Source organism: Hippichthys cyanospilos, chromosome 3 (genome assembly GCF_059441005.1).
Source record: "Hippichthys cyanospilos isolate Australia breed blue-spotted pipefish chromosome 3, RoL_Hcya_1.0, whole genome shotgun sequence".
Lineage (NCBI taxonomy): Eukaryota > Metazoa > Chordata > Actinopteri > Syngnathiformes > Syngnathidae > Hippichthys > Hippichthys cyanospilos.
In genome coordinates this window covers 18148206-18173563 of record NC_142371.1, presented here as the reverse complement: position 1 = coordinate 18173563, position 25358 = coordinate 18148206, and the positions used below count along the sequence as shown (strand labels likewise).

General features: G+C 40.2%; 2 protein-coding genes across 3 annotated transcripts in view; both read left to right on the top strand.

Moving 5' to 3' along the window:
• LOC148426045 (nectin-2) overlaps nt 1-9048 on the top strand; it is a 124717-nt gene extending 115669 nt beyond the window's left edge. Inside the window, exons 7-10 of the mRNA XM_088409634.1 lie at nt 7050-7185; nt 7256-7316; nt 7438-7521; nt 8455-9048. Coding sequence (XP_088265760.1) covers nt 7050-7185; nt 7256-7316; nt 7438-7521; nt 8455-8667 — 494 coding nt within the window. The 3' untranslated portion in view covers nt 8668-9048. The remainder of the gene's footprint in view (nt 1-7049; nt 7186-7255; nt 7317-7437; nt 7522-8454) is intronic.
• A 12824-nt stretch (nt 9049-21872) lies between these two features.
• atp1a3b (ATPase Na+/K+ transporting subunit alpha 3b) overlaps nt 21873-25358 on the top strand; it is a 29288-nt gene continuing 25802 nt past the window's right edge. For both annotated transcript variants that reach the window (XM_088409808.1, XM_088409806.1), the window contains exon 1: nt 21873-21998. In XM_088409808.1, the coding sequence (XP_088265934.1) occupies nt 21958-21998 (41 nt within the window). In that variant the 5' untranslated portion in view covers nt 21873-21957. The remainder of the gene's footprint in view (nt 21999-25358) is intronic.

Here is a 25358-nt window from a genome sequence, read left to right as displayed (position 1 = left end):
TGTACAGCAGTTTTGAGATGATGCTTCATCGGGAGGACGCGCGCAGGACATTTAAAATGTTAAAAACAAACAAAAAATAGAGATAACTGTCATGTCTCTTTGAGAGTGGTTTGCTTGGATGTAAATTTGTGAAGCAAACGGAGGAGATTTTGAAAGAGAATAGCAAATCAAGCAAATGTTTGCGCCGTCTTGCGCATTAATGCTGCTGCCGCTGATCAAAGGCCGCCGCTGTCTATAATTAAACACACGCCGCTCGTCAGGAAGACGTGACGATTTTTAGTGCCACACCGACCGGCCCAGAGGTCGCCTGAGGCTTTCTGGGATTTTTTTTTTTTTTTTTTTGCCCAACCGTCCCTTTTTAAAAAAGCCAACCCATTAGGAATTGATCTTGGCTACAGTGGGATTGTTTTTTTTTTTTGTTTTTTTTTCCCCATCAGGCACCTAATCTCTTAAGCCAAAAGCAGCTACATTATCTGGCGGAAAGTTTTCCACGATATGTGCAGCGAGTGTGAAAGGAAAGGCAATTTTCAAGCGCTAACTTTTGGGGGTGTGAAGGAGGAGGTCAGAGTTTTAAAAAAAAAAAAAAAAAAAAACAGGAATGGGACGAGATCTCGCGCGATGAGATCTCGCGAGATTAGGATGCCACGAGATCTTTTTTTCTTGGCAAAGGGGTCAACAAGAAAATGTACTGCTTGTTCCTGCCTTGACAGTAAAACACGCTGCCAATAGTGGTGAGACTTCAAAATAAAAGTACTATACTGCACTGAATAATGCATGGACACCAGGCTTTTATTTTGAAGTAGTTCCTGGAAGGCATGTCGCAATAACGGCTGGCTTTATACCGCAGAATCTGTCGCTTGCGAGTCGCGACTCGATGCAAACAACATGACCTTGTCCTGAAACCGAGGCTTTTATTTTGAAGTAGTTCCTGAAAGGCATGTCGCAACAACGGCTGGCTTTATACCGCTGAACCTGTCGCTTACGAGTCGTGACTCGATGAATACACGACCTTGTCCCGAAACCACAAATTCAAACGTTGATTTGGGCCGCTAAAAAATATCCTAATCCCAAAAATATTAGACACCTTTATAAGACACCAAATTAAGGCCAAAAGCGTGTTTTTTTTGTTTGTTTTTTGACACCATTTGTGAAAGATTGATCTGTCATCCACATTAGCCGAGTTTTGACGTATAGATGCATATTTTTATATCGGCCATATTCTTGCTTACAATAATTAATAATTAGTATAACTGTACGAGCTAGAGGACGAATGGCAGTCGGATGTTAGTAGATAGTGCCTGTTTCAGCAAACAGCTTTTCACGTTAGCTGAGATTGTCCGTTTCAATAAAAGAAGCGAGCAGACGGAACCAACGTCCGAGTCCAACCTCGTTCACGCACGGAAAAATGACTAAAACGAGAGGATCATGTAAAAGATATGATGTCTGGCGTCATCTTTCAAATTGATCTGAAACCTCCTCTCGTCGACAATCTGGAGAGCCATCTTGATTGGTGGGATTTGGGTCTCGTCTCATTCCCGTTAGGCGCAGCAGAGAAAAGATGAACGGGGAGATGGCGGAAAATCCCAAATTATAGCAGCGGGGCAGAAGAGGGGGCGGGGGGGTTGAGGTTAACCAAAATCAGGCTAGCCAGGGCCGTTTACAGTAATCCCGCCAAATAGTCACGGAATCAGTCAGCAGGAATGGTAGATCTTTGTCTTGCCGCTTCGTGATTTTTTTTTTTTTTTTGGAGCAGTGGTCACAGCTGCGAGGGGAGGGTGGGAAATCCCTCCGTGCTTATCTGGAGCCGGCCTTTTAATCACAGCCTTCATCTGGCTCGCGCCCCCAATGCCATCCACCAGAAGTCAACGCCGCTCTCCGGGCCCCCCGACGGTTCTCCTTGACTCATCTGTCAATGAGTCCCTCTTAAGGAGGACCGTTCCATCCTTGCCCTGAGGTCAGCCTACTCATCATTTCCCAGAAAGTAGGATAGCTCTAATGGGAAAAGATGTACGGACAAAGCCGGACTCACCTCGGAGTAATTCCTATCTCGTTTGGCGGCGGGCTTCCGTGCCATGAGTCATCGGATGCTTTCGTCTGGAAACATTTCTAGTCATCTGGGTCGTGGCGCTCTCCAAAATGTCGAGGGAGGCAACCGGGCTTTTTGGGGCAGGAAGACAGTCACTCGTCGGTTGGTTGGTCGCTTGGACCGGTGGGTCTCATGCGTTTTGGGATTTTAAAGAAAATTCTTTGATTTTTACACCAAAGGCATCTCACATCACAGGATGGGTTGGTTGGTTGGTTGGTTGGTTGGTTGGTTGGTTGGTTGGTTGGTTGGTTGGTTGGTTGGTTGGTTGGTCGGTTGGTCGGTCGGTCGGTCGGTTGGTTGGTTGGTTGGTTGGTCGGTCGTCATGTGGGAAATTGATCTGGTGGTTGATTCATCAATTGGTCAGTTTTTTAGATGGTTGGTTGGTCAGTCAGTTGGGAAAACGGTATAATCATCAATTGGTTGGTTGGTTGGTCATGTGGGGAATTGGTCTGGTGGTTGCTTCATCAGATGGTTGCTGAGCCGGTGTGTTGGTTGGTCAAGATGGTCAGTTGATTGGCTGGTTGACATGCTGGTCTGTTGGTTGGTCAGCTCGTTTGTTGGTTGGTCAGTTTGTCGGTTGCTCGGTCATGTGGGAAATTGGTCTGGTGGTTGATTCTTCGGTTGGTCAGTCGGTTGGATGATTGGTTGATTAGCTGGTGTGTTGGTCGGTCGGTCGGAGGTTCGGCCGGCTGGTGTGTTGGTTGGTTTTCCATTCACTTGGTCAATCGGTTGGTCCTTGTCAAATGTTTTGTTAGTTTTCTGATGTCGTTCACGAATAGTTTATTAGTGTGACGGTTGTTTCATCAGCCGCTTCAAACAGTTGTATGATGGGCTGATTTCATTGATGATTTGTTTCTTCAGCTGCTTAGTTGGATGACCTGTCTGTCAGCTTTTATTCCACCTTTCCGACAAATCAATCCGCGATGACAAAAACCAAAAAAACTTTCAGTAAATCAAATCAACCTGACTGTTATCATTCCAAATTTCACAGAAGTCCCATCCGCTGTATCTACCTTAAGTAACTTTTGTGCACGAAGGCATCGGATCAAAAAATATCTGAGGGTTAAAAAAAAAAGAAAACGAGCTCCTCTAATGCTGGAGGTAATAAAAGTTGAAGTATTCCTTGACATCCACGCGTCAAACAACCCGGCAGCATTTTCAACTTGCTCAAGTGGATCTGCTATCATTTCTGACACTTGCAGCCAAGCATCCAGCCTCATCTCCACTTCCTTGCACTAGCACCTCCTCTGGGCCCCGTGGGAGCGCGCCAGTGTACGGTTGAGTGACGGGTCAGGACGGATCGGAAGGTCCACAAGTGTGGAACTAACTGGCCGCTCCTCACATTGATCCGCCCCGAGGAGCGCCACTGACCTTTTCAACTTGTTGGCTCGCAATGTCAACCTTGTCCACGAACGACAGCGCTCCATCCTCCCCTTTCGCCCGGACTTCGTTTTCTCGCCGATTATTAAATGGGCATACGCGCACGATTTCCTTGTTTGCGCAAGCAAGAACACCGGAGCGTCAAAGGGTTCTCGTCCCAGCTGCGCCTGACGCAGCAGCTTGACGGGATTGCAAATCATCTTTGGCCATTGGAAGCAATGGAAATGCTATTAATTTGTTCCTTCCCCCAAAAAAGTCCATGTTTTCAAATTTTGTTTTGTTTTTTTACTTAGAAACCAGTTCTCATGCTAATGTACTTATGAAAACATACAATAATTACAAGTCCAATCAAACATTTCGGGGTGGACGATATGGACAAAAGATTCAATCAATTTATTTTGGGGGGGGGTCTTTTTTATGGTTATGATTTGATTTTTAACAAGTGATAAAGACAACAAATATTTATTTATACTATGTTTGACTTGTTCAACAATAAATCGTGTACAAAATTTTCAGACAACAGAGATGTACAGTATTTTATTATTATATTACTATGTGCTATACTGTATGTATACTGCTTTTAACTCAATTACATTTGTCAGTCATTTTTCTTCCAACTGGACTATATGATTTTCCTCATTATAAATGGCTAACGTAACGACAACTTTATTGATGCACAACTACCAGTAGATGGCAGCAATTCCTCATTTTAGTTATGAGATCAGCAGCATTTGAGAGTCCAGAAGGACAGTTAAATTTTGTAAACGTATCTTTTTTTTCTACTTCTGATTATTATATGATTAAAATTTTTTTGAAATGATTGACAAAAAAAATACTTGGAGTTTCGATACTTTTGACTTTTGACCGCCTCAGTTTAGTCAGGTGTTATTGTTCTGCTCCTTCAATGTGTGTGTGTGTGTGTGTGTGTGTGTGTGTGTGTGTGTTTGTCTGTGGCTGAGGATAAAGTGCTCTGATACAATCAACGTAGTAAGAGAAGCATTTTTTTTTTTCGAGGGGGTGTGCGTGGCTCAACGGCATCATACTGTCTCCTGGTGGCCAAGTCATTGGAATGCAGAACATTAAATGTGATTTAATTTTATAATTATTGTATATTCTGATTAATTACAATGTTAAAATTTCATATCAACAATTTCTTGTGGGAGAGCTGCTTGAAGGAAATGATGGAAGTCTCAAATGAACATCCAAACCGCCAACGTTTGGAATTCTCCCAATGCATAGTTCTGAGTATTTGAATGCACCGTAGAGTTGCGAAAGAATGCGATGATACAATTTGTTGCGATGGCAAAATCTGGAGTTATGAGTCATGAATTCATTCCAGCTCAGCCGGCAGCGTCTCCCGGCATTGCTACATCCAGAATTCCATATTTTATCTGAGAGAAATTGCATTTCGCACCAAGTGTATATCTGTGTGTGTGTGTCCATCCAGGTATGTACACACACACATCGAGAAAAAGGCCGAGCTCTGTGTGTTTATTCTATTAGAGAAGGAGCGTAGGGCGCGTGGGGTTCACGTGGACATGGTGCACCTCCATGTTATAAATTGGCCTTCCTCCTGGCGCTTACTCCCTCGCCTCTAGGATTCCTTGGCGGAGGTTATCAAAGAGGCGGGAGCATTCTTCTCTCTGAGCCACAATGACACTGCGGGCCATCAACATAATGACGCCTGTCGAGAGCAACGGATAGCTACAGAGTCGCAGAAAAACAACCCAGCTGCCAAAATGACTGCTAGTGCTTTCATGATGACCAAAAAAAAAAAAGAAAAAAAAATCCAATTGTTGCAATGCGTAGCAATCGCAGTCATACAAATCTTTCACGGTGACCCGTTGGGGTGTATTTGTGGAGGCGCAGTGACACCATGTGGATGGTAGTTGACACTACATGTAGTGACGTCATTCGATAGAAAAGCGTTCGTGCGAATCATGAATGTAAATGATCGTTTTCCGGCAGAACTTTCGCCTTGGGATGAAAGACAAATATTTTCAAATAAAATATAGACAGCTGTTTATTAATATTTATAATTGATCAATGACTGAGAACCACTTCCTTTTATTATTCATCATTTTAAATCTCTGAAAGTTTCATGAAATAGGTTGAATACCCTATCATCAGATCAAAACTGTGCTATTATTCATATACGTTTGTATGATAAATTATTGTTTTATTACTATCATTTTTTGTTTGTTGATTTTTTTTTTCTAATTTAATGACAATTTACATTGTATTATGTTTATTTTTTTCACTTCAGGGAATGGATTAAGCCTTTCCCAGTTTCACAATGGGGACAAATGGGATTCAATTTGTAATGCTGATATTATCAAATGATTTGAGCACACCATTATTGTTGTTTCTCCACACCAAGATATGCAAATGAGTGTCTCGCATGACAATAAATGAAGCCGTGCGTGCTACTTTCTGCCCATGCAATCACTGCGATCCACAAATACAGCATCTAAGGTACAGTGACACTTTCGAAGGTGCGACACGGTCAAAACGCTTTCAGCAGAAGGCGTGTTTTGTTAGAAGTGAAAGCGTAATTAGACAAGCAGAAAAAACAATCAAATCGGGTCCTGCCCAATTAGCGGCAACACTGTTTGCGCGCAAGTCATCTTCTCGTCTCCTCTGCCCTTTCGCCGCCTCCTCATTTGCATAATCCTTATGGAAAGGATGCTGCATAATGATATCACCATATATACTGAGGGCCTATATTGGTTGCGTGTGTGTGCGTTTAGTACTTTTAATGGAAGCTAATGTATGCGGAGTCCAAATCATGGACTTTTCAATAAAGGCAGCTATACGAAGAGCTTATAAGTTATTTAGTACTGGGGTAGTAAGCACATTTAATATTTAATAAACGTGTAAATGACTTACCCTAACAACGGTAAGCAGAAGAATGATTAAATACTGTGGTGCTGCTTTGAGATATGATTGAACCAACTTATCCATGATATGAGGGCTATCTACACTTTGAATTAGGGAATAATTCATTTTAAAAAAGCTATCAAAATATAGTGACGAATCAAAGGAAAAAAGAGAATTACACATGTGTATAAAATAACCAAACAGCAATAGGAATGACCCCCTAGCTTAATGTGATAATGGAAAATGACATGCTAACAGTTAACTCTTTTAGTGCCAAGCGTTATCGGAAAAAAAAAAAAAAAACTCTCGAGGGTTTGTTTAGCATTTTCACTCATCTTTCAAGGTCGACAGAATATTTTGCTCTATGTCTATGTAAATATGGGTGCTATCATATGAAAGCTGGATTTCCATTCATTATTTTGAATTACAACTAGGTAATGACTGTTGTGGAAACACTGCCACCCAATGGCCACAGTTATCACTACAAAGAAAACAAAAAAGTACATGAGATTGAACGTTTAAAGACTTCTTCATTACATTTTTGGGATTGAATCTGCCAGCTATTTTCTTATTTGGGAATAGCTTTCAATAAAATACTGTAAATAAGTATATGGGGTTGAATGTCCGGACTCCGTTAAGTCGTCCAATGACGTCTTTGGCATCGAACGCGTTAATAAGCATGAATTGTCCCGCCGTTCCTTAGGCACCCGCCTTCCAGAAAAAGGCGCCACCACGGGCAGCATCATCGGCGCCATCATCGGCGTCATCCTCATCGCGGCCATCATCGGCACGGCCGTGGCCATGTTCCGCAAACATCGCGCCGGCAAGCTGAAGGGAGAGTGAGTGTCCGCCGCCGCGCCCCGCTTTTTTGAGGCACCCAGTAAACAAAACCCGGGTCTCGTTTTGCAGCGCCCCCCCCAAGCACAAGCCCCCACCTCCCAAGAAGAACAACAACGCCGCCATCAGGCCGGTGAGCCCTCGTTGAAATTCCAACTATAAAACATTCCAATTTCAAAAAATTAATATTAGATGGAGGAATATTGTGTTTGTAATTGATTCCGAAATAAGTGTTATTTGTGGGTGCGCGGCAGGTGATCACCAATAACGAAGCCGCTGCCGAAGAGCGCCCCCTGTATACCAGCAACTACAGAACCCAGGATGCAGAACCAATCACAGTAAGACTAACATGCTCCACCCCCCAAATCGCTTTTTTGGGGTCAAACACATTCAGTCACAGAGAATGGAGAATGTCAAGATTCACAGTCCAAAATAGTTAGGTCAAAAATAACCCAAAATAACCAACTGAAAAAAAAAAGAAATGGTTTATTTGAATAACCCATTAACTCAAAATTTGGTTATTTTTGGGTTATCCGTTTAGACATTAGACACCTTTTTTAATTTTTGCCCCCCTCCCGAAAATAAAAACAAACAAACCCAAAATTGGGTTGGTTTCTGGGTTATGTTTTTTGACACAACAAAAATGAGTAACCAAATGAAACAACATCCCAATTTTTGTGTTGTTTTGTTGGTTATTTATTTCATCCCAACTTTTGGGGTTACATTAATAACCCAAAATGTTGTGTTGGTGGTCTCTTTTTAATACTATTTGGAATATTTTTGACCTTACAATTTTTAGAATGTAGGCACATAAATGAATGAAATAACCCACAGTAAACTAAAACCCCCAAAAATGTGGGGTTTTCATTTTGATTCAAGTTTTTGGGTTAAATAAATAACCCAATAATTTGTTGGTCTCTTTCTGACTCTTGTTTTGTTTTTTCCCTAACCGTTCTTTGAGTGTACTGTAGGTACAAAAATAAATTAAGAAATTAAACCCCCCAAAAATAACTTTATGGGTTATTTACTTTGACCCAACAATTTGGGCTGGATAAATAACCCAAAAAGTTGCATTGGTTTGAGTGCGAGTGGCCCAAAACAATATCCGGAACTCACATGCATATGCTGGTATTTATATGCACAAAGCCCAAATGTGTAGTTTGACTTTTTTGTGTATTTTGTTTAGTATACGAGATTTAAAAACCATCGCAGAAAAAACGAAAGCTTTCATTCTTCATTCTAAGCGGTACGAGACGTATTTTGCCTCGCAGGACTTGGACGCTTCTATCGACGAGGACGACGACCACGGCGGCGAAGGGAGACGGGTGCACTACTACGCCGCCGCCCCCTCCGGGTGGGATGACCCCGGCAACGGCGAAGCGCCGCCCTTCTACGAGCGCGGCGGGAGCCGACCCCACGAGTACCCACAGAGCACCCAGGTCAACCGGGGGGACAGCTTCGTGTCTCCCGCCATGTTCGTTTAGCCGTATTCGCCGCTGTACAGGAATGTGTGTGTGTAAATTTAATGTGAATTATATTCTCTCTTTTTTTTTGGTCAATTTTATGCCAGCAAAAGTACAAAATCTCATCTGGACATTGGACCGTGTTACAAAGTGAACGAATCGAGAAAATGATTGATTTCTCTGTGGGATCTGTTACTTTGGTTTTTGTTTTATGCGCAAAATAATTGTAACAGTTTCCACCACTATAGTGTAGGATTAGTTCTTTTTCAAACGTCAGCAATGCATGCGCCTGTGCCGATTCAATGGGTCAAATATTTTAGATTCGTCTAGTCTTTTTCAGTGCTTTTTTATTGTCTTGACCATGTTGTAAAATCACCTTTTAAATAAAAAATCTCTCATCTATTGAGCTCGATCGGCGATTTAATGAATATTTCTCTGCATTTGTCACTTTTTGAGTCACATTTCCAAGTACGTGATGAAATTAATGATAACAATAATAGATTTTATTTATAGAGCACTTTACATTCAACTGGATCTCAGTTTTTGTGCTACTAAAAAACAATGTCAAAAACTAAAATATGGCCTCAATAAAACACAGTATTACAACTCCAGTAACACTGTGTAAATGAACAATTACTTCTTAAACTATGAGATGCATTTATTTTGCGTTTTATCAACAACTTTGGCTACGTTTCAGTTATTGACTTCGGACTTGGACCTGCTTAGGACTGGCTACTTTTTTTAATGGTGAAATCGAACTGTAAGTATGGCTCATTTTACACTATACCATGATAAATTTTGGTTAGCGTTAGCCTACCAGCTAACATTAGCCTTAGCAAGCCAATGCTAACTTGTTGTAATCTTTCACAAGACTAAATTGTGAAAGATAAAGTTCTAGCAAAATCGGATGCTATTTAGTTAAAGCGTGCAAACGCTGACTTGTAATCTTAGCAGGTGTTAGTGTAAAACTTAAAAGTTCTGGCAATAATCGGATGCTATTTAGCGTTAGCACGCTAATTTACTTGCTGTAACATTTACCAGGACTTTATTGTAAAGGATAAAGTTTGGGCAATTATTGTATGCTATTTAAATCAGAGGAATCTTTGTATAGCTGCAATGCCTAAATATTAAATGCCATTGTTTTGCGTAACATCTCGTTTCAAGCTCAATTAAAATGAGCTAACGCTAAATCATAAAGATGCTCCAAATCCTTTTGGAGCCAACTGTAATTCTGCCAATTTTCCAGCAGATGGCGGTATAGATCCAAAACACAAGGCTTTAGAGCTTTGTCTTTTATGTACTCTACTGTAGAAAAGCTTAACTTACAATAACGATGAATTTGTTGACGATTTATGAACATTCAAACATAAAAGGACTGCAGATGTCTTATTCAAGGAGGGGGGGCTTTTAAAAAGGTGAATATAGTTGCGGTCCAATGAAACACACAATATATGGTCTGACTCATCTACAGTATTTCTATCTTAAGATGCGCATCCTCCGGTGACATGAAAAAGGGCCATTTTTAGACCGGCGTGCTTCATTTCCCGCATAGAGACCGACTGCACCAAAATGGAGGCTGAAATGTCTTCCAAACATTCTTGGGCATGTGTGTACTTTCAGAAAGGTGAAGTCCTCCAAAAGAGAAAAATATTCCGTTGCATTTTTAATGAGCTGACATCCTATTTGAAAATTTGATATCCTATACATGCTCCAATTTTGAAGCAATTGCTATAGTTTTTGTCAAAGAAAGCACAATTTTATCAGTTCAATCCAGAAACTTTTCAAATCAATGAGTCAATAGCTAAGTTTTTGGCTGTCATTTGATTAAAAAAATGTAAGTTTAATCTTGAATTGAATTATATTTATACTTTTTAAACTCGTGATTCATCTTGGCATTGGTCTTTTAATGTAATCAAGAGGTATTTTTTTGTTGTTGCTGACCTCCTTTTAGCGCAGCTTCATCCTAGTGGATGCATAACACAACCCCAGGCACTACTGTAGCTTCTACTCTATGCGCCTTACAATACGGTGTGCCCTATATATAAAAACAGCTTTAATTTAGGCCGTTCATTGAGGGTGCGCCTTATAATCTGGTGCGCCCTATAGTGCGGAAAATACAGTGCATACAAAAACATAACCCCAGGCACTATTGTAGCTTCTATTCTATGCGCCTTACAATACAGTGTGCCCTATATATAAAAACAGCTTTAATTTAGGCCGTTCATTGAGGGTGCGCCTTATAATCTGGTGCGCCCTATAGTGCGGAAAATACAGTGCATACAAAAACACAACCCCAGGCACTATTGTAGCTTCTATTCTATGCGCCTTACAATACAGTGTGCCCTATATATAAAAACAGCTTTAATTTAGGCCGTTCATTGAGGGTGCGCCTTATAATCTGGTGCGCCCTATAGTGCGGAAAATACAGTGCATACAAAAACACAGAAAACTCTTAAAATAACAAAATATTATCAAAGCACCACTTTAAAAAAAAGGTCTGGAAAAAAAAAGTGACATTCCTACAAAATTCAATGACATTTTGCTGCATGACAAGATTAACCGACGACTGTAATTTGCCAGGCAGGTAACCGACGAAGGCCGAGAATAAACATCCGCTCGCTAAGCTGTTTAAAAATAGCGGCAGAAGAGAAGAAGACGAAAAGGATTGAAGCAAGTGCACTGGACACCAGGGAGGATAGAAAGACTTCCTGGAAAGTAACCGCTTGGGCAATTAGCGGGTGACCTCCACCGGACAAACAAAGAACAATGTGGAAGCACTCATGATGGATCCGTCATGTGTATGACCATGATGAGCATGTTTGCCTGCGCGCTGCTAGCTTACTTGGTGAGTACACTCACACACACACACACTCACACACACACACACAAACGGGGCACACACTTTTCTCAACGCAGGCCTGCTTGAGGCTGATAAGGCCCGAGGCCCCGCCCCATCGCCTTGGACTTCTATTTTAAGATACAAAGTTGTGATTGGTTAAGTAGCAGTTTTATCACAACCCGGTGGAATTTTCGAGGACCACCACTCAAAACGGCACTGCTACTCCATTATTGTGATAGACAAAACCCGCAAATTAGCAACTGTACGTTCTGTTTAGTTATTTTTCAAAGCTATTATTTTTATTCCACCATTCGTTTCATGTGTTGAGCTTTAAATGGATATTGGAAATATTTTTAGGATTGCATCCATTGACAACAAATTGCAGCTATTTGCGTTATTTCATGAACATTCTTTTAGCGTGTTTTATGTCTATTTTGTTATGTTAGATATTATTTTCGAGAATATTTAAGGTTGAAACGGGCAATTATTATATGAATGTATATTTTACGATTGGGTCTATTGTAACAAATTGTGGTTATTAAGTATTTCATGGCCATACTATTATTATGTTTTGTGTTATGTTAGCTATTATTTTGGAGGATATTTAAGGTTTTGCGCTACTGAAATTGGAAATTATTATGGTAAATATTTTTAGGATCGTGTCCATTGTAGCAAATTTATGGCTATTACATCAAGTATTTCATTTACCTTGAATTAGCATGTTTTGGGGTTTCTTGTATGTGTTATTTTAACTAATATTTGGAGGATATTTAAGGTTCAAGCTATTAAAATTAGCAAATAATATTGTAAGTATTTTTAGCATTGGTCCATTGTCAACAAATTGTGGCTATTAGCATCAAGTATTTCATTTACCATGAATTAGCATGCTGTTGTTTTTGTGTGTGTGTGTAATTTTAGCTTATATTTGGACAATATTCAAGGTTCAAGCTATTGAAATTCACAAATAATATCGTAACTATTTTTACGATTGGATCCATTGTCAACAAATTGTGGCTATTAGCATCAAATGTTTCCTTAACCTTCTGTCAGCGTGTATTAGTGTTTTATGTGCGGCGTCACTTTCAGTGGCATATTTGTTAACCACTTTTGTCCGTCTTTGCGGGACTCCTCACGTCCCCGCCGTTTGTGCAAACACCAGGCCAGAAGGACGCGGTGTACCAGAGGAGAACAAGAGGACGGAGGAGGGACGAGCGCCAGCAATGTGGTGAGTGATGCTGTCGAGAAAACGCCCTCGCACGAGGGGGGGGGGGGGGGGGGGGGGGGGGGGGTTGGAAAAGTGAGTGTGAATCGAGAGAAGTGAAAAGAGGGATCACGTGATCAACTCAAAAGAGGGGCCGGCACGCTACAGCCCTGATAAAGATCACGTCATAAATGAATCCCTCTCCAACAGTGTCCATCAAAGTGGAGTGCGATTATCATGAAAGAACGTTCACAGTACACTTTGTGATCAGATCATCTTACCGCCGCCATATTCCATATTCAAGGATTTTAGATGGCCTGAGGCAGTACAAACCGGCTTTTCCTCCAGGAGCGCCGAGATACACATAGTAGGCTCTGAGACGGAAGCTGGATTAGATTTTTTTGGTCTATGGAAAATGTAGTGAAAAAAAAACTGAGTAATGCAGTATGATGTCATCCAGTACATTTCAAATACTCATTCATTACATTTTTCCAATTATAGCAGTTGTATATTTTTCGATAACTAGCACACCCTATAGGGGGGCAGGATGTTGTTTGTTTTTGTGTATTTACAAGTTGCTATCCAAAAAGTACTTATTTTCAAATATGAAACGTTTCATAAGCAAGGCGAAAACATATTTTTGTTTTTACTGTAAAAATATATATATAGTTCTGTATTTTTGTAAATACTGCATATACTCTGGTGTGGCTATCCAACAATAGAATATTTTGTTCTGAAATTAAATCCCGCCCGCCCCGTGCGTTTGCTTTCTGCAAGCGGTAACGCTGCCGGAGGATTCGAAATGATGAATATTTGATGACGAAAGCTCGAGTTGCCTTGTCGTAGAGTAGCCTTGCGGCTCCCTTTTTATCATGTTTATTTTCTGAGCCAGACCAAACACACTCAAACACAATCTTACAAATGTCTTTTGGCAGTCAACCTACTCGATATTTACATTTATTCGACCGATTTTTTTACCCCCTTTCGCCGGTTACAACCTTGCTTCTTCACCTTCATCATCATCATCATCACTGGCACTCCTTTCATTTTAATCCTGTATCACATTTCTGGGCACAAGTGCAAACGTGCCAACTCATTCTTACACACACACACGAATACGTTCCACTGGCAGCCAGGAAATGCTTAAATAACAGTGAAAAGGGAAGGAAAAAAAAATCACCGATTAACGAGCTCGATCTTCTTAGTCGAGTATGCAAGACTTGATTTATTCTTACTGCTTTGCAACTTACTTTTGCTATCCTGCCACGCTCTTTAATCAGAGCTTTCTTCTTTTACACACTGTTGGTCAGAATATGCATTATAGCTGTGAAATGTATGTTGAAAACTCTTCGGTCTAAAATCGTCTTCTAAAATAGTTAGTGGGGTGCACTATTGAAAGGGGGGGGGGGGGGGGGGTGTACTGTACTGTATATAAGTGGTGGTGCCCTGCACAAAATGGGGGTGCGTAAGCACTTCAGGGGTACATTCTGAAGCTATCAGCAAATTTAATATAATGCAGTGAACAGTACTGTTTTCTTTTCAAACTAAGAACAAGTTCATTGGAACATGAAGCAACATTTTCCTGAATTGTGTTCTCTTTTGCAAAACATTGGACGTCTTCATCTTGTAAAGCTTCATGCAAATGCGCATTATCATTAGTGGCAAAATTATTCAGCAGATTAACCAGAAATAAAACGACAATGATTTCTCTTATACTGTAGCAAATGAATAAACCACTACAAAACTAGTTCCAAAATGTATTTATGCAGGGCGGAGTAACACTACGACGGCTCAATGGCGCAGTGGTTCGGACGTCCGCCTCACAGTTAAGGGATATTAGTTTGAATCCAGTTTGCATGTTCTCCCCAAGCCTGCGCCGCACTCCAAAAACATGCACGTATGCCTGTAGTCGAATGCACTTGCTTTGCATCATTATTTGTCTTCCTATAGCTCTCGCTGAGTTATTTTTGGAAGTCCACATGTTCACGCAGGAAATATTCCAAGGACAAAATAGCATCCCTTGTAATTATAAAACTCGTCCTGATTCTGTGTCACGCAGATTGAGATTAACCTTTTGACGTGGGCGATGGACTCGGCGGGTCTATTTTAATATGCCACAACTTAATCCAAATTGAGCTCAGCCACTGAGCGCATCCCCGGGCACAATAATGTGGCTAATACGGCGGCCGCGAACAGCTGGACGCCGCAGACTTGCACTGTTGCATTGTGGGTTATCTGGGAAGCAGACATGCAATTACAGCAATGTGCTACTCTAATCTTTAATAGGAAAAAAAAGTTCTTTTCGGCTGCCTGAAAGGTCCTAAAGGTCAGGAAACGATGGGGATATTGCACGGCCAAAAGATAAAGAATGCAAATTATGAATTTACCACAGTTTTTATATTTATATATATACATTGCTCAGAATATTCAATATTCAATGCTCAGAATATTCAATAAAACTTTCCTTAATGAAAACGATGCCATAAAAACAAACGGGATGTTATTACTATAGTAGAGGAGCAAAATGAAAAGGCCGGTAGTGCGTGATGCGTTCAGGGCCACGCATGCCTCGTGTCCTTGCGCGCCACTCATCTCGCTCTTGTGACGCTCCCCGGATCACCTCTCATGCGGTGCCGTAACATGTGTTGCGCTTTAAATGGAAATGTGGCAATCACCCCCCCGTCCCCCCGTCCCCCCGTCCCCCCGTCCCCCCGTCCCGAGCTTTGTCAAGGATAAGTCTGTCTGTGTGTGTGTGCGTTTGCACATGCTCCCCCCACGCCCCCACTTCCCTCCATGTGTAGGCATATATATATAACCTTGGGAGCTCTCCTTCCGCTGAGCATCACGGGTTAGCTAAGAGGACAGCGGTGGCGGTGTTAGCCAATCAGCCGTTAGGCTCTCACTTGCGCATCATCGCCTCCACGTTACTCATCGCATCACACGCAGCACAAGATGTCCGCCGTGCGTGGAAGGATGCATATGGGAGATGCAAATATGTAGGCCGATAAGACCTCGGATGGGAGTTAAAAATAGACGAGAGGAAGGAACACAGCTCTCGCACTGATCTTAAAATAAGATACCAAGCGTGCTCGCTTTAAGCTGATTCTTTGTCACTCCACGCTGACCTTTACTGTCAAAATTACAGACAAAACTAAACAGGATGAAACAATGCACCTTGTGTGGCGAAAACGGCAACATAGCTTAGCCTTTTTGTCTGTTAGCTAAATGCTAATGCTAGTTAGCGTCTATCTTGCGATACTTTAACCTTGAAGCAACTGATTAAACACAATTGGTGCAACAATAGACACTATAACCACACTCAGTCAGTTATTGTTTATCCGCAGTGTTATTAACGATATTAGCGTCACACTGATGAGATCAGAGAAGTGTATAGTCATTTGTCAGCCTTATATTACCTTTATGTCACTTCCAGTTGACATTTTCCGACATTTACTGACATGCGAAACCAATGAGAATACAACATTAATCTTTTAGTCCGATAGCTTAATGCTAATGCTAGTTAGCATCTATGTTGCGGTTCTCTCCGAAAGCAAAGGATTGAACACAAGTAGTGGAACAAGAAGGTACAAATGGACACTGCACTCACATTCTTTTTTTGCTCATCTTCTGTGAAGAAGAGCTAATATCAGTGCTGCATTGATGAGATGAGAGAAGTGTCTGTCCATCTGTCTGCCTTATACTACTTTTTTTTGTCACTTCCAATCGATGTTGATGAAGTTACACTCTGTGTGTGAAAACAACCACATAGCTTAGCCTTTTTGTGAGCTAGTTTTGTGCTAATGCTAGTTAGCTTCTGTTTTGCAGTACTTTAACCCTTGAAGGATTAACTTCTGTTTTAACTTTAACCCTTGAAGCAACAGACAGAACATAACTGGTGCGACCAGAATAGGTTAGACAACAGCCCCATTACTGTTTATCGTCTGTGTAGAGGAGCTAATATTAGCGCTGCATTGACGAGCTCAGAGTATCTCCACTACTCCTGTACCTCTTTTGTCCTGCCTAGTTGATGTTCACTCATGTTTACTGAAATACAAAACTAAAAAGAATGAAACATTACACCTTGCTTGTAAAACAACTTAGCTTTTTATTCAGCTAGCTTAATTCAAAATCCAGTTAGCATCTAGTTAGCTCAATAGTTTGAGCCTTGAACCAATAGAATTCGTGCAACAAGATGTGGATGGACAATTACCTTACTCAGTCATGCATTGCTTACCTTCTGTGTCGAACGGCTAATGTTAGCGCCGTACTGATGAGATCAGAAAAGTGTTTATTCATGTTTTCATTCATTCATTAATTAATACCATGTAAAAAAAAAAGCTATTTAATTCTAAAGAAGTCATAATAGTATATTTCTATTAAAGAAAAGATTAGACAGTTGTTTTTTTCATTTAACAATGCAAGATTAGAAATAAAATCGTATCTATGGTTGCGTATTTGTGCGTACTTGTTAACAGGAAAGAGAATCCAGGAGCAGACACGCTGTGGGCGGCCTAATTTGTGGCCGACATTCAAGACGTAAACTTACACCCGCTTGTCGGACTTCTGGCAATAATCCAGCGTAATAATGAAAAAAAAAATAATATCCAGCCACGATGAGGCGAATAAACCGGCTTGCTCATAAAAACAAAATATTAGTGCTGAGTCATACTTTTTTTTTCGCCGTTTTGGGCCAGCTCCTTAGTTTCACGCTCTAATATAAGTTAAGTTTTACATGCGTTGTAGGGCGGATGAGTAATATGACGAGGTGTGAAATGAATAGCGCGGGAGGCGAGAGGGTCTTGTCGTCGCCACGGCGACCTTCACTCTCCAGGGTCTCCTGACATGTGCGGCCGTGACGGGGCAGCGCCCTCAATATCTGCCCAAGGATAAATGTTTCCTTTATGGAGATGACCCGTCAATCATTGGCGCCGGATCTTTTACATTCAATGTACAGTAGCAACATGGCCGCCTATTTAATACAGACCGCTCATTTAATCGTTCAAATGTATGCGTGCAAATACACTCTTTTTTGCCACCTCAATGGGGGGTATTCTATCACAGTGAGGACATTGCATTTGCATAAGGCATTACTTTCTCTGACCTAGACCAAACTCCAATTTTAGGCTCCACCAAGATGGTCCCCATAAAGACAGAAAAACCTAGAACTTTGTCCCTGCTATGTAGCAAAAAAACACAAGCACAAATCTCTCTCTCTGTATATATATATATATATATATATATATATATATATATATATATATATATATATATATATATATATATATATATATATATATATATATATATATATATATATATATATATATGATATTTTTGGGGGAGAGGGGCTATAAGCAACAAAAATGTTTTCTCACATATAGCATATAGCAGTTACATCAGATGTTTATACTAAAAGATGTTACAGTTTTTCATATTTACTTCAAAATTTTCTTCAAACTGCCTGCGTGTTTACAAATAAGAGGAGTACCAACTTTTTTTAAACAGAACACAGACACGATCGGATTGTTAGAATACTGCACCAACACTAAGATATCATCTTATTCCATCTCCCTATTGCCCCCTGGTGACTGGTAAAATAAACTGCAAATAAGACTCACTAGAGCGCAGGGTTTCAAGTGCGATAAAGATTAGCGGTTAATAGTCTAACATTTACCATAGAAAAATCAGCAGTTTATGGTCTAAAATGTATGGTACAGATGGATAGGTAGATAGATATGTATAGTATACAGAGATTTTGATATATAAATGAATCTATCTTTTCCTATGCCTAACATGCACCCTCTGGCTTGTGCATCCCGGAGGCCCTCCCTGCCAGCTTCCCCGCAAGGTTATTCCCAAGGACGTCCAGGCTCCCAGCATCCCTTTGCTCGCCGCCTGATTGGGTGGCAGGTATTAAAGGGCCGCTTCCTTCTCACATACGTGAGCGCATGGCTGCAAAAACATTGCTTTCAAATACCCAAGTTTTGCCTGATATTAGCTTTTTTCTTTCATTTGTATTCTAATCATTAGATATTATTTTATTATCTGATTTTTTAATATTTTTTTCTTAGGGTTTTTTTGTCATTTTTTGCATTTTTTTCTTTGTTTTTCATTTAATATGACTTTGTTGTCATATTTTCCCAAAATTACTTTTGTGTTTTTTCCAAATTTAAAGGAGTTTTAAATATAATAACACGGAACCGAATCTTGGTCCTTTGAGCATTGCGAGTCCTGGCCGGCTCCCGCATGGCAGCTCACTTATCACATCTTGCATTCGCTGCGAGGACAGAGCGGCGGCACAAAATCAGCGCTTGTGACATGCTTCCAGCCTGCGCTCCCTTTTTGCTTTATGCTAAGCGATCATGACACGCTACAAGCTCGGCAGACCTGAAAGGCAAACCGCCGCCAAGCGCGCAAATGTAGCCAGCCGGCAGACACCTGCTCCCCCGACGCAACGACGCGCCAGGATGGACAATCGCGCTAAAAACAAAAGGCGGCGCCCTCTTTAACCCTCTCATTATATTTGCTATCCACGGTTCACTTTGACCCGATGTGTATTTAGTCACCCAAACGTGTGTGTGTGTGTGTGTGTGTTTATATATATATATATATATATATATATATATATATATATATATATATATATATATATATATATATATATATATATATATATATATATATATATATACAAAAAAAAAAAAAATATATATATATATATATATATACAAAAAAAAATATATATATATATATATATATATACACACACACACACATATATATATATATATATATATATACGCCCTCTTTCTAGTAACCTCCTTTGCAGCAAAAACTAAACAAAATACTAGCTAAACTATATATACTAAAATACCATTACGGTAATTATTGTAAGTAAGAATATGGCCATTATAAAAATGCAAACCTATGCGTCAAAACTCAGTTTATGTGGGTGACAGATCAAATAAATTTTTAAAAAATCGAAATTTTAAGTTACCGATTATAGGAAACATGGCCTTCATTTTTTGGGGGGGGAAAGTGTGCCTTATATTAGGGGAATTACGGTCGTTTGATCGTGCTTTTTTGTGTTCTTTTCGATTCAACAGTAGAACAAAAGTAGCTTGCACAAAATCCTGTTTCTCCCAGTGGACTCAGGAACCGCGCTAATCTCATACACGAAAATCTATTGGTGATCGCGCATCAGTAAAATTGTTTACAAGCTTGAAATTTGCCCCGCCCACCCCAGTGGAAAAACGATAATTGCCAAGCCTGAGACTTAATACGACTTCATTTTGCAACAGCAATCTTGGGTTGTCGAACGTGAAATCCTGACTATTACGTCCGGTACTTGTTTGCCACGGCTTTCCAAACAAACCGGCAGCGACACGTCAAAAAAAGCTTGCCCGCACTTGCGCCGGCATACTTTTGATTAGAAAGGGCCGTCGGTTATGGGAGTCATCCGCGCACGCTCGCGTGTGTGAAGGTGATCCCGGCTAATCCGCTTTTAGAAACGTCTGACATAATCTGCGCTTCGCTCGCAGGGTCGACAGCGGGGAGAAAGAAGCCAGAGGAAGGCGGGGAAATGAGAGTAGGGGGGGAGGCGGGGGGGGGGCAAACTCGGACTCGGGATCACCGGCGAGGGGTGATGAGGTTTAAGGAGGATGGGTGAATAGAGGAGAAGGGAGGGATGGACGAATGACGGAGATGAAGGAGTGAGTCAGGTGGGCGGTGATGGAAAATTCCTCTGGGTGTTAGCATGGACCAAAGATAAGAAAGCAGGATAGAAGGATGACTGTGCTTCTAGTCATGTTAAGTACCACCAGGCCGATGGAATGGAAAATGGAACGCGTCGCATGCTTGTACTTTTTATGAAAAAAGGGCGCTGGAAAATGGAAAAGCTTAAATAGGCAGAAAGGGCACCTGTACTTTTCTTGCAGGGGTGTTGTTCAAATCCTTGTTCAAATAGTTACATTTTTTTTGGGTGTAGCTTTGTACAAGTATACAAGCATTGTAGAAATTAGTTCAAGAAAATATGATTAATTGTAATTGTACAATTAATTAATTATACAATTTGTACAATTAATTAGTAATTGAACAATTGTAATTGTAATTGTAATCATGGACAATATATGTAATATAATATATATAATATATGTATATACTGTATTTATATATGTTTATGTGTGTATTTATCTGTACAAATATGTGTGTATTCATGTGTATGTGTGGATATATCTGTTTATATACACACATATACATATATAAATAATGATACTAATAATATTAATAATAATAATAATAATGGTAATTACTGTAATTATGGAAAAGTTTTAGTCACTCGACAACACTAATATACACGTGTTTGTTTATATATATATATATATATATATATATATATATATATATATATATATATATATATATATATATATATATATATATATATATATCTTTGAGGCCAAATTGTTTTTATTTATTATAATTCCAGAATGTTATTACATTTTATTAAATTACAAAATTTGATTAATTGTAATCAATTATGGAAAATTTTGAGAGCAATGGTTACCCATTTTAATCACTCGACAACACTAATATACATGTATATGTATATGTATATATATATATATATATATATATATATATATATATATATATATATATATATATATATATATATATATATATATATGTGTGTGTGTGTGTGTGTGCTCATTTCTGAAAGCTCAGTCATATTTTGGCGCTGCTGTCGAGTGAACACATTATCTGCGAATACAGCACTCAGTATAAGCCTGCAGTGCGTGACACTGAGACCTTGTGACATCCGGCATCCATCCGTAGCCCTGACTCACGCCTCACATCACAAAGGCTTCCAAAAATTCTCCGTTGCCATCGTTTTGCCTCAGCGTGAGTCGCACGCTTTCTTGCGAATGTGTGTAACACAATAGATAAAAAGCAGTATCGCATTTAAGCATATTTTTTCCAGTATCTCTTCATGACTCCAATATTTTCTTACTTGCGTCTTTTAAGTAGAATAAAAACTACAGCGAGTGCACGTTCGCATTTATGGCGTCACTCATGGCTATAAGACCTTTGAAATGGAATTTTGGAGGATGATATAAGCATTGTTGTTTGCGTTTGTGAAGTATGAAAGGCTTTTGTGTGGTCAAGGGTCGCTGGGCGTGCAGACTTTGATGCGGGCGCCTGGTGCTGGCTGCCACACTGTTCTACATTTTTCAGCAAGGAAAGAATAATATTTTTTAGTTTGAATGCAATGGAAATGCGAAGATTCTTCTGGATGGCTGACACATACACGTATGGTGTTTATTTTTTTTAATCTTATCATGACCTAAGTTAGGCTTCTTTATTGGGAAACATTTTGTTTTCTAATGTGATTGTATCTAAACTCATATCAAAGTCAAATCATTTTAATTTAGGTTCATGAAAGGCGGTAAAAATGTTGTAATTATTTTATTTTTTTCAATTCCAGACTAACGTGTAATCTATCCAAACCCTGCAATAAGTAAAGTTAATATTTGTTCAGTCTGTTTATAATGGAGGGGTGGTTGCTTTGCAAAAATCATTCAGAAGCAATGGTTTAGCTTGATGCTACATTTCCCATGATTCTTAGATGCAGAAACAGGAAGTAGTTCAAGTTCTGGTATCACAAAAACATAAATTCCTAATAGAAAGGAATTTGAATTAAAGTTTTAATCAAAGTTAACAAACCGTAAGGCTGATATCCATTCATATATAAAATGCCCTGAATACAGGGCACACAGTTAGTTTTTAAGAAAATCAAAGAGCGCCTTATGGTCTGAAAAATATTGCACAGTGCTTTATTAAGACTAAAGATGTCCAGATCCCAGCTTGAGATCATAACTTGTACGTGATGCTCTCCATTTTAGTAATATTCCTGTGTGTGAACAACAATAGACTTGAACGTTGGTTCAGTCTGCTCTCTTCTTTTATTGAAAATCATGCCGTAACAACCAGCTAACACGAGCTGCTGTTAGTTGCAACAGGCAGTGGCTGCTAACATCTGAATGACGTCCGCCCTTTAGCTCATTACGTCACGGTAATTATTGTAAGTATAAATACAGCCGATATAAAAATGCACATCTGTGAGTCAAAACTAAGCTTATATGGCTGACGACAGATGAATCTTCAACGGATGGTTTAGCAATTAAAAAAAAAAAAATCTAATTTTTAAGTTACCATTTATAGGAAGCAGCCATATTTTTCATGTTCATTTTGGGGAAAAAAGTGTGTCTTATTTTTGGGTAATTACGGACATTTTGTACTCAAGTATATTTCAGGCTGTGCTGTATTTTTATGAATCTTAATCAGCACTTCTGCTTTACTTTATGCAAGTATCTGCACTTAAAAGTACAGAGTGTACACTTTTGCCACCTTAACAACAAAATGGGAAACAGCACCCCCCCCTTTCCTCATCCTTCAATTTCTGACTCAGCAGAATCAGCCCTCAGACAAGGTCATCTGACTTATGTTGCCGTGGCGACGAAAATTTTGCGAGATGCGTTTTTGTTTCCCCCCTCTCCTCCAGAACACACGTGAGGAAATACTTGCGGAGAGGTGGGACGGATGCGGTCATGAAAGGATAGGCGGCGGCCATTTTGATAGCAGATTGGAAATAAGTATTAGTGACGACCCCCCTTTAAGCACGCCAAACCGCAGCGGCGGCGGCGCTCAGGGGCCTCGTGTGAGAACAGGCTTCCTTTTTCCCTTGCAAATTAGCAGTGCATGGCTGAAGCCTCGCTGCTGCGTCGTCCCCTCGCTTGGGAAAAAAACGCAGCGGGGGGGGGGGGGGCATGACTCACATTTGCTGCATAAGGGTCGCCTTCTGCTGATTCTGTGGCGCTGTTACAGTCAATAAATTTTATATATTTTATATCCAATCTGACACGGTTGGCCTCAAGCATAGCCTGTTTTTTTGTTTGTTTTTCTTTCAAATGATTGTCTTTGCATGTGTCAACTTGCAGCATGCAAAATAAAAAGGTGCGGCCAGAAATGCTTTCTTAGCTTTTGAGCTCTAACTACAGCATGGGTGGCAAATGTTTTGCTCAAATAGGAGTATGCGAAGGCACTACACGGGGTGTGTGAGCTTTTAACAGGATTTATGGAGGTATCAGCAAATACTTGTTTTTGCTGTGACATTAGATTTGCTTTTCAAATTGACAGCAAATTAATTGGAACATGAAGCAATTTATTGCTGAAGTTATAGTGACTCCTTTGCAAAATGTCATATAGTGTATGTTGAAAATGCTTTGTACCACTGGGGGGGGGGGGGGGGGGGGGGGGGTAGTGACAACTACAGTCACTCCCAACCTTTATTCAACCAAGCTGCAGTGGATATAAAAAGTCTACACACCCCTGTTAAAACGTCAGGTTTTGGTGATGTTATAAATATGAGACCTCGATGAATAACTTAATAAATAATTAAATCCAGTTTGTCCAATAATAATGTAGAACTCACAAAATAGACATTTTCCAAAAGATAGGTAAAAGTAGTAAGTGTGCACACCCTCTTAATCAAAAATTTAAATTCCTGTAAACTGCGAGTCAGCATACACCTTCCACCATATAAAGTGCATCACTTTATCGTAAAGCAAGTGCAATTTCTTTTTTTTTTCTCCCAGTCATCACCAGTCTGATGTTTGCGGTCAACGGGTTGGCGTGTCTGGTCATTAGCTTGCAGGCAAAAATACCGCACGCCCGGAATTCATCATTGTGTATTTTGATGAGAGCATGTTCTTAGTTTGACCATGTGATGTGCATGTCATGTGCAATCTGAATAACTGACGCTTGAGTAACTGTGATGTCATTCTTGATGTCATTCTCAGTTGAAAAGGGGCAAAATGTGGATTTTGCTTCTTAAGTCTTATTCCAAAAACACTATTAAATGGGGCTGCATAGAAAACATTTTAAAGGCAATATATATATATATATATATATATATATATATATATATATATATATATATATATATATATATATATATATATATATAATGTGTGTGTGTGTGTGTGTGTGTGTGTGTGTGTGTGTGAGTGTCTGTGAGTGCTTAATCATTTCCGCCATCATTGCATCCTATTTCATTTCATAAATTCATGACGTTCAAAAGTGTAATGAAGGTGGAAAAAAAGGCTACCCTGCACTACAGCGATGAATAATTTATCCGTAAATGCTGACTGTGCAAAGTGAGTGAGGCTCCCCCGCTTGTGCTGTCGGTGTGCATTGACGCAAACGTAACGCACGGGCACGCAGGGCGATGGCGTTTGATAAAAAAAGAACACGATGGCCGCTTGTCATTCAACACGCGACAAACACAAACGCAAGACAAGTCCAATCCAAGCTCCCCTCATGTTTCTACACGAACACCTTGCTAAGGCTAAAGCTGGCGGCTCGGCTAGCTAGCCTCTGAATTCTGCAGTAAAGCGGGAGGGGCCTTGCTCGTCTCCAATTAGCCGACGGGAGAGCAACGTTGACGCCCATTGGTCGCCGGCGAAGAGACGCTCAGAGTCACGATTGGGTAACGCACCGAGCGGGGCGTCACTTATTGACGACGGCGGCAGGTGATAGGCGGGGCGTCTTCCAATAGGCGATCCGACTTTTCAGCCATTCGCTCCGGGCGGCGCTTCTTTTAACGGCGGA